At 34.5% G+C, this 10,780-nt stretch overlaps 1 protein-coding gene across 1 annotated transcript; it reads right to left on the bottom strand.

Annotated features, from left to right (window-relative positions):
* Positions 1-296: 296 nt before the first annotated feature.
* LOC149799990 (uncharacterized) lies at positions 297-8,799 on the bottom strand. Its single transcript, XM_089957159.1, has 7 exons — positions 8,735-8,799; positions 8,125-8,200; positions 7,155-7,267; positions 6,159-6,327; positions 5,508-5,595; positions 2,169-2,232; positions 297-1,504 (listed from the first exon to the last, which is right to left on the bottom strand). Exons 2-7 carry the CDS (start codon positions 8,160-8,162, stop codon positions 435-437), a joined length of 1,542 nt encoding a protein of 513 aa, XP_089813285.1. The 5' UTR covers positions 8,163-8,200; positions 8,735-8,799; the 3' UTR covers positions 297-434.
* Between the last annotated feature and the right edge of the window lie 1,981 nt (positions 8,800-10,780).

The following is a 10,780-nucleotide window of genomic DNA, read 5'->3' as shown; positions in this document are numbered from 1 at the left end:
GAAACTTCATATAAAAATGTGAACGCGGAATGTGCCAAAACAGCTGGTATGTTGCAGTCCACGAAACATCTGCTTTAGTTCATGCAGAAACAAATTTTATCAACCAAAATGTAAAGCGCCTACTACGCGAGTGTATATGATGTCTTTAGAAAATCGAAAGTGCTGGCGTCTGCGTCAATTGTTTGTTTACAATAGCAATTAGTTCCTTTATGCACGTGAATGCAATATGAAGGTGTGCAATATCGAAAACTACTGAACGATTCTGACAATGTAAAATTAACGGAGAAAACAATGAGCATATAATAACATATATTATTTTTGTACATTATTTTCGATCATTATTTTGTTTTGGCAGTGACTGGGCACGTTCCATATGTATCAATCACTATTGATTCACAAGGAGTTATTTCCTTATCTGAGTTGTTTAATATATATCATTCCATATACATGTACATGGACAATGGATTATCCAAAATTGCTGTCATTTCTATGACAAAGTCTGTGTAACTCCTATAATGTACAGACAGATCTAGTTGGCTGGAACATGTATGAGCGATAGGGCGTCGTAAAGCTCCTCTAAGCTCATGGCTGAAACTGATTTTTATCCCATCCTTTGGTAGCCTTGTGTAGCCAGTAACAAACTGCAGAAATACTCTCAATGATGGCTTATCCAGCCTTTCTACAAAATTTACGAGATAAGAGTAAACTTCAGTCTCTTTCGGAGTCAACAGTTCAGCTGGGGTCAAGATTTCCGCCACTCTTTCCGGAGTAGGATTCTGTTGTTCTACAAGCTGCTTGAAATCGCTTTTGGATAGACGGCTCCAAAATACTTCCATATGACTCTCTGGAATACCTTCTTTCATTTTTTGTAAATAATACGTGGGATCATGAACTAAAACTTTGGCAGCAATATCAGTTATTTTCTCCTTCACATTCTCTTTTCTTGGCAGGCATCTGTGACCGTGTTTTTCTAGTAAGTGTACCAAAAAATCCATTTCATCTTCTGAGAGACTCGTGAAATCGGAGAAAGCTTTCTCTATCAGCTGTCTTTCCTCTCTGCTCACAAACATTAAATACTCCTGCAGTAAAAGTTCTGGGTCAGACACGCTTGACATGCCGCTATTAAATACGGAAAACAGGCTCGTGACAGACATATTAAATGGCAGCGTTCCTGTTAGAGCCACTGTATGTGATAAAATTCTCCCTAAGACTCTGAAATCGTTTCCTGCTTTTCTGATTTTTTCCAATCTTAAATAAGGAACCAATATGTCTTCGCCATGGAAGAAAATCTGTGAGGCCTTTGTCCAAAATGAACCAATCATATCCCTCGTTACTCCTCCAACATCAAGACCATTCTCCCCTTCAAATTTCACGCCCAGTTTGTGCATCGCTGTACCGGGACATTTTTCATAAAAGTGCATCACCTCTTGAACAACAGTTTCTCTGCTTTTAATGGAAATCGTTGTCCACTTGGATTGGATTGTCTCCTTTAGATGCGAAAGTGCTGAAAAGATTTTTAAAAATTGAAGATATTTTTTTAACAAAAGAGGGAGTAAGATAATTAACTTGTTTTAATGAATGATTAACCATATTTTGTATGAAAATGTATCATGCATACATTTTAAAAACATTTGTACCATACGTTTGTAAAGGACCACAATTATTTTGTTAGGATCAATATTGTACTACTTTGTGCTGTTAATGTGTCTTATTTATATGTAATAAGTATTTAAATCGAGCAAACAATATTACAAATGATATGAAATGTAATAGCAATTTATACAACCAGCCATACTTTTTACAAACAAAATTAAAAATACATATTAGGAATATGATCATGTAGCTATTCTCTCTCTCTCTCTCATGAGGGGGTTAACACAATATATCCATGTTGGTATGAAAGCGTTTGACTCTGTTGCTTTAATTAAGAGACTTGTAAGTCAAAGTATCTTTGATACACTTGCCCTATAGTATCAAGCCAACGTGTTTAACGAATGGGCATTATAAAAAAGAAACTCTGCTGAGAAGAGATTGTCCTGTCATTTAGAATAGTAAGACATGTTCACCTTGATTTTGTCATCCTGTCTCGATATTTTAAAGTATATGCTCCCAAAAGTTCGAACGTATAAGCAATCATATAAATTAAACTTGACAAATTGATACAGTACCTGTGGAAAACCCATTGTCTGCTTCAGGCTTAGACACCTTGACCTCAATATTTCTCTCATGTCCCTAAAAAAAAGAAATTCAGTCTTTGTAGGACTTGTGAAAGTTCTCAGTCCCAGTACGATTTACTTCTGCTGCATATGACATTTCTCCTAATACGACCGTCTAGTTTTCTTATTAAAGAACATGTAATTTTTATTTTCTTAAGGATTTCTACATTTACAAAATAAAAGGTTACTGCGCAACCGCAAATAGTGCAATCGTGAAAGCATGAAATCACTGATATATCGTAACTTGTTACGTAAAATGTATCGTAGTTCCATGAACTGTGTGTAGATTAGACGAACATTAATGTGGTTGCGACTATAGTGTCTAATAAATTCAGGAAAAAGTAAAATCATTATATAATTTTAATATTAAATGAACAAAATTTATACGAGATATTAAATCTTTAGCGATTTATGAACTATCGTAAACAGGTCACTAGGTCTATTTGTTGAGTAAACAAACGCAATCTTAACAATTGTGTCCAAGTGAAATAAATCACTGACCAAAATACAATTTTTTCATGTATTATAAACTAGAATAGCATGACCTTAATGAGTGGAAATTTGATGGATATTTAGGTAGTTATTCAGATATTGTTTTATCAGCAACAGATTGATTTTCCCATACATTTCTTTGTAATTTTGTAATATATATATATATATATATATATATATATATATATATATATATATATATATATATATTCATGTAGGAGAAACAAGACTAGGCATAACAGCTTATACATTCTTTAAATCATTATAAATTGCATCGACCCTTAGCTATGTAAAAAGTAATATATATATATATATATATATATATATATATATATATATATATATATATATATATATATATATATATATATATATATATTACTTTTTCGTTCTACAAGATAAATAAGCAAAATATTTTACAAGCGACCATTGCTATGTTTAATAATATTATTTAAATGAAATAGCAAATGTTCCTTTCTTTGAGATTTGTGTGTTTCAAGCCTAGAGCTCACTCTGTCCTTATTCCTCCAGATGGTTTCTAAATATTACGGACCAGCTGATTTTCTGTTGTATAAACTGCGCTCATGAGCAAACGCTTAGAAACAGAAACCAGTCTAAAAATCATACCATACAATCCTGTCTTTTAATGACAGAAAGTAGGGGAATTCAGTTCGACTAATAGTTCACGCAAATCGCTTTTTGTGTTACACCAGCCTTGGGAGGATGCCGCAGAAAAATTTCAGGGACCGATTTTAAAGGAAGGAATTATTTACATATATGACAACACATTGAATTTAGTTTCATTGTCTAAGTTCTACATTTCTCTATACAAAAGGAATGATTTGTCCAGATGATACAGAAACCGCAAAGTTCAGTGGTCAATGTGTTGGACTCCTGCCTAGTGTCACAGATTTGTATAAATCCCTTTATTTATTAAATACATGTACTCGCGTTTCGTTTCTTGTGTACAACTATGCTCGATTGCGATTTATATATATATATATATATATATATTGTACAATATTTCGAAACAGTGAGTTCGGTTCATCCTATGCCGCACGTGCGAAGTGCTTTCAGTGGGAAAAACCGAATACTTCCAGAGTACAGACGATGTATGGCTGCGTACATTGTCTGTGTAAATGTCTCACCGTAAGACTAAAATTTCACATTACGGAATGCCTTGTTAGCTAGCGGTCTACTTATGGACTTTCACATCTTCAGCTGTAGAAGTATGTGAGTTATTGATTCATTTCTTGTTTATATGTTATAACTGTTGTACTACTACGTTTGTTTTTGCATATTTCTATTTAGCTTCAGCTTCCGTATTATAATGCAAATATTTTCTTTTCTTGTTTTGACTTGGCAAGATATTTATATTAGCAATAAAGCTGCATTATATTAAAAAAACGTTTTGTGCCATAGGATTCTTATCGGACCAATTTATTTTCGCTTCTGAACCCGTTTGTTGCTTTGTAATAATGTACCGATAATGTAATTTGTATAACTTAACGTATATAACATCATTACGTGTTATCGTATATGCCCGTGTCATTCATATTACACGATGTTAGATGTAGTTTCAGCTGATCGGAGTCAACGAGGTACCAGCTGTAGAGCTAACCATAGAAGTTGATCATAGCAGCCGTAGAGCTGAGTGAACAGTGTTGCTGGTCGAGTAGCAGATGATCGCGTGTTGCTGACCGATAGGTGGGCGCTGATTGCTTGACTGACCAAGGAATTTAATGTTCGTTGATGACTACCTGGAATACTGACCGTTTGATTGACCAGTACTGGTAATCTTTTAGCCGTGGTATAATTTTTGGGTTTGTAATACCCAGTGTTTTGGGATTTTAAAGATAGTGTGTGTGTGTGTGTGTGTGTGTTTGTGTGATACGGATTTTTAACGTAGTTTTAACAATTTTTTAGTCATATCGATACGATGTCTGCAGTGTGGTAGTTTAGTGATGTCAAGCACTGTACCACGATGTCGCACGCAGTCACATTATTCTGACACTAGGCCGACCAGTCCTAATGCTAACCTCTTGATGCTGAGCGCCAAAATGAGGAAGCTGTTAGTACCATTTAGTACCAACATATTTTGTACGATATCTGTCCTTCTGTTTTCATCATTGTGCTATTTGAGTAAAATACCGCAGTTTTCGCTGTTTGAGTGAATTCATTTTTAATTTTTGAGTAAAACGCGAATTTATTTCCTTCGTGTAAAATCGATGTGAATCATTCAGTTTTGTCCTTGTACTGTATTAGGTCGTTTATTTGTTAAATTTGTTTCATTATTAGGTTCGTACCGATTATGTTAATTTGTCAAATATTTGGATCTTATACACGCAGGTATTAATCATATTTCTTTTCTCATTCAAGTCATCAAAGATGTTTTGTTAAAAATCCGAAATCCCGTTGTTATCTTACACCTAGGGGGTACAGATTTGATTATCACCAACGAACAGACTAGATCAGCTACCATATAATGTCCTTGGACAAGGTTGTTCACTTGCCGTGGCATGGCACTCTAAAAAGTGTTGGTGTGTTGCACAAAACGCCCAAACCAAATAATAACTAGTTAGTTTGCGTTTTATCTTAAATAAATCCTGCAACTAATGTCCTTAAACAATCCAGTTAAATCAATTCCTACCGTAAAGGTGATCCACTCAATCAACCTGAATACCTGCACAATATACTCTTTAAACTATAAAATAACTAAAAAATAAATAAACAGTTAACACATTTTAAAGTATCATAATAAAAATAGTGTTCACCTGCTATACAAACATTTGTAAATACCTGATCATACGGTGGAGAGGTTATATACGATGACCTCGTTGACCCCATTACTTGAGTCGCGTTTGATTGCATCCTATCGGTGATGTCACTGTAAGAAAAAAGAATCTGAAATTAAGTTTTCTGCCTACTGTATTTTCAAACGCAATCTCTTTACAGAATCAGGCAACTTTTCAATGATCCCGTGTCTAAAGACATGGAAATGTTTGGTACCTGATTTTTATTGAATGTTAACAGATAATCGTGTTAGGTATGACGATGATATATTTCTTTTTTTTATCCATATCCTTCTTTTTCTTCGTGATTTGTTTATAAACTATCTCGATAACAATCAACATAATTGCATAACATATGAGTATAAAGTTAAAATCACGTATGCAAAGATTTTTTTTCCTTGCAAAGCCAATCATCATCGAATGTTTGTATATCTTAAAATCTAGAATACAGACACGGAACACGTATCTTACATGTCACTTAATATTTCATGTGCATGACTATTGAGTTTACGAGAAATAATTTCCGCTATCAAATCAAGATAACAAGTTATTACTAAATAGGAAAATAATTTATTTCTTATTAACAATGTCAAAGACAATTATCAGATCAATAGATCCTTTAATGTCTATATTTTACGGAGTAGCGGAAGTGACGAACTTGGCTATTGTCATCAGAGCGCGATCATCATGCTGTGGAATAACAGGCAGCTGGTCGATATCATCAACAGGCAATGCAAGCTCGAGCAGGAAATTTTCAACCCAAATTTTTGATTCAGCACTACTGTGTCTCCCATTTCGTCTTAGTCTTCTTTCGTGATGATGATCGCCTGAATACAGTCGCAAAAATGATAAATTTTAGTTATGTGATTTTGGCTGAAGAAAAAAAAACATTCTTGCGCAATGATAAAAAAGTTATAAAATATATCAGTCTTCATCATATTCTGTTTTAAAATTCAGTCCTTGTAATAGTATATGGTTCTAGTATGGGGTGTGTGTGGTTAGTTTTATCGTTGTCAGCATTAAGGGGTTATTTTTAAGACACCAAGCTTTCTTAATTAAAAGACTCAGAAGCGAAAAACTATCAAATAGTGCGAAATATAGTAACAGATTAAATCGACCTGGATATTATTTATTCGCTCGTTCACTAGTTGGAGAACTACATGTGTGTATACTTGCATACTAGCATTCGTACCTACCTACCCACCTACATGCATACATACATACATGCATACATGTGCATACATACATACATACATGCATACATGTGCATACATACATAAATATATACATACATACATACATGTGCATACATACATACATGTGCATACATAGATACATATCGTGCATACGGTTTAAAACGACAGACTGAAAAAGACAATTGTTGTGTATTAGATGCCCAAATGCACTTAATGATAAATTTTCTACCCTAAGAAGAAGAAAAAAACTGAAGGCGGTGACATGTGCACTTCGAGAACGGCATAATATGTTTGTAAAGATGGCTGTCATAATATGTACAGGATTCATGACATCGTCTGACTAGATACTAGCTTGTTTGCATCCACACAAAAAAAGCTACATCATCAGCCATAATTACAACGGTTCAATAGCAAATGAATATAAAGAAAGAAGAATTGTGTAAGACAATGTAAGATACCTTTGTAAGAATGCCTTTCATGCTGATTTTCTCTCAGATGCTCCACTGTCCTGGTCGATCTATGTGGGCGGTCTCTCATGCCAAGATGCATTTCTGACCGTCTCATCTCTGCCCTATACAGGCAAGCACACAAAGAAATTATCACACATAAACAAATTTATATGAATGTGATTTGTATTTATTTAACGTAGCTTTAACAAATTTTCAGTCATATCGCTACATTGTCTGCCTTGTGGCAGTTTATATTGATGTCTGACAATGGGGCATGATACCGCAGACATGTAGCACGATGTCCCACCCGGTCACCTAGTGGCTAGTGCGTCCGCCTCGGATGCGGGAGGTCGTGGGGTCGATCCCCGGCCGAGCCATATTAAAGACTCTATAAAAAAATGGTACTAACATCTGCCTCGCTTGGCGCTCAGCATTAAGAGGTTAGTATTAGATCTCGTCGGCTATGTGTCACGATAAATGTGACAGGGTGGGACATCATGCTACATGTCTGTGACATGATGTCCCGGTGCTAGACATCACTATAAACTGTCACACTGCAGCCATTGTAGCGATATGACTGAAAAATTGTTACAGTTACGTTAAAAATCCAAATCACACACACACACAAATTGTATAAAAAGGCAATGTAGGAAATCAATTGTAATTTCCGTTATATCCCATTCTGCAAGACCATAAACTATAATGAGTACAAAAACGTCCGATATATTTGAATGAAGACAATATTTAATAAATATATCTGGTCACTTCCCTGTATATTTTTCTTCATGAAAATGCTACCATTTTAGAAGGGATCGCTTATCACTCTGAAATATCGCTGAAAGGTACGAGTTTTTAAAAATGAAAATTGTAATATTAGTTATCAGTTTCAGGAGAGCCAGCAAAATGTCTTAAAGGGAACCACAAGTTGCATTACTTTGAAGTGGTGTGTTTGTGTGAGTTACATCAAACGTTAACTTACAGTTTTCCGGATCCTTGCGATGCTGAAATAGCCCCCATAATTGCTGTTTTCGCTAATATTTGTTAAACTCTTATCACTGTAGTTAAAAAAGGATCACAAATTAATACTATGCATTCATCGATTGTACCATCCAACAATCCGTCCATCCATCCATACCCACACACACACACACACAAACACTCGTACATACATAGTTCGACCGTACTTTCTTTTTTGATGCACATTTACCGTAAATGACTTTTTACTAAGTATTTTACATATAGATGAATATATGAAATATTAAAATTTGGTAATACTAGACATACATTATGTATTCTGAGTCCTGTTCTATTGTTGCAATGTTTTAAACATAACAAAGGAAACGCTTTCGATAAGCTTTCTTATTATTATTTCTGATTCCTATTACTTTTTTCAATACATTCGAGTCAGTTGTCTAATCTTAGCTCGCACTTTAAGATGTTTATTGCTAATAAAGCGTATAAATTCCTTCTGCCATTTGAACACACAACAATTAGTATTGGATTAGAAATAAACGGAAATAACTGTGATAATTTACGGTCAATGGTATAAACTTTGCCTAAATCTTTGTAAATAGGGACAATGTACATACCCCAATCCTCTTATCACCACTTTCTCATATTACTTACTATCCATCACACAAACGCTGAGTTTGATCCCTTCAAACTACGTATCGTTCATATATAGCGTGAACGTGTTATTAAAATGCTAAAAATAAACAAATTTAATTGAACGATTCGTTGCATCAATGCCCATAAAAGGATGTCTTTTCCTGCATCAAATAATTTCCTTATTACGTCACGGCATAATCTCTTGTCGTATGTATAAAATATTTTCATATCTGAACCCAACAAGCACTCAAACAAGATCATGTGCATGATTACAACCACAATCTCAGTGGTTATATATATTGTAATTGTTGTTCTTGTGCCAAATGAAAATGTTTTTAGTACTAAAATCCATTTCTCACATTCTAACAGTTATATAATCATTACTACAATAAATCAGCTTTTCTTACATTTTTGATATTTCTACTTTTGCCCATTTAAAGTTTGCAAAGGGTATTGGCTGGATCATGGTCCCGGGATATAATTGTTAGAATCTATGTACACAGCATATGGACTTGATCGTGACTAACGTATTCTTCGTTATAATACTTGTGATTTGCTCATGCATCTATATCGGGTACCATAATCAATCTACCTCCGATTCCAGAATAAATATAAAAACATGACATAATCGGTTTGCTATTCTAATTCAACATTATTTCAAACTAGCATAGTGAGATAGTCTTGACACATTAGCTCAATGTACTGAAGCTTTATGGGGACAGGGAACTTCCGGTTCCAATGAGTCCCGTGTCTTCAAGAGGTGGAGACGGAAATGGAACTAGCCGAAACAGTCGGAAGTCGACAGAAATGTCGTCGTGGAGAAGAGAGCGGAGATGGAGGATAAGGAGTCTAGAGAAAGTCAAGGAGGAGAAGGAATTTGGAAAAAGGCGGGGAAGAAGAGAAGGAATCGGGAAAAAGTCGGGGAGGGAGAGAATGAATTAGGAGGAATAGGAGAGAAAGGATACAACAGATGAATAGAAATACAAGGACAGGTGGATATCAATCTCACATTGATAATCAAGTGATGCAATATACTTGTTAAAGAGTCGAGCGGAAGGAGTTTAATTGGAAATTTGAGTCATTTTGATTATTGAATTGTTATTAAATTGTTGTTCATTGAATGAATTTCAACTTTTTTGTATATTTGACCATACAACCGTCGGCATTGCTGACCGGGGACTCGGAGCTTTACATATATCTTTAACTAAATTTAATTTCCAACCAAATTAGAGCCAAGGTGGGACTTCTATAAAAAATTTCCATGAAATATTGGGAGAACCCCATCCCAACCATAACAAACGTCAGTCTGATAGATATCCAGGACGACAATATCTAAAATTAGACTGAGTTTGCTCAATATATTTCGTAAAGTGATAGACAGACAGACAGACAGACAGACCATTTTTAAACGAAAATTGACTAAGAATCAAACTATTTTACAATTCAAAGAAATTATGACGATATCATGTTTAATAATTTCGGCGTTTTATTAATATAACTTGTATATACACATTCCAGTCTATAATTTCCTTATTTAACAAGCAATGAAGTAATAGAGAAAAATGTATTTCAGTTTATCTTCCTCTGACGTGAACTATCCATCAGTTATGGAGATGAGTCATCTTTTCCTGATGTAAATTTGAAAGATGAAGATTTACGAATTTATATGGCACTTATTTGGCTAGAATATTTTTATGGATGTATTTACCGATACTTTTTGCATTTGGCAATATTGAACAAGTCTAGATGCTAGTATCGTGGAAATCGTTTGAAAAAGTTAAACAAACTTGATGAGGTTTTTCAACTTAATTGGGCCCGAAAGTTCAAAGATTTATTATATAAATATTGCTTTTGATACGCGTGGGTTTCACAAGATGTAGTTGATTATAAGCTCTCATTTTTTGTCCCTTGAATAATATTTACATGTTCCTTTGTTACAAGAATGTTTCAAACAAGTCGAATTGGAAGGAATATCGTCATTACCGAGACGTTGGATAATGTCTTTAGAACCGACAAGAGGGGTGGAC

Source organism: Sinohyriopsis cumingii, chromosome 5 (genome assembly GCF_028554795.1).
Source record: "Sinohyriopsis cumingii isolate HCF-2022 chromosome 5, ASM2855479v2, whole genome shotgun sequence".
NCBI classification, from domain to species: Eukaryota; Metazoa; Mollusca; class Bivalvia; order Unionida; family Unionidae; genus Sinohyriopsis; species Sinohyriopsis cumingii.
This window is presented reverse-complemented; position numbering and strand designations above follow the sequence as displayed.

What these genes read in the sequence shown, in the direction of transcription:
- LOC149799990 (XM_089957159.1), bottom strand. Translation starts at nt 8,162, where the DNA reads ATGGGGGCTATTTCAGCATCGCAAGGATCCGGAAAACT. An exon ending in TCGCAAGGATCCGGAAAACT is followed by an intron (nt 7,268 to 8,124) that starts GTAAGTTAACGT and finishes TTGCCTGTATAG; the next exon opens with GGCAGAGATGAGACGGTCAG. An exon ending in GCTCTGATGACAATAGCCAA is followed by an intron (nt 5,596 to 6,158) that starts GTTCGTCACTTC and finishes TTTTTCTTACAG; the next exon opens with TGACATCACCGATAGGATGC.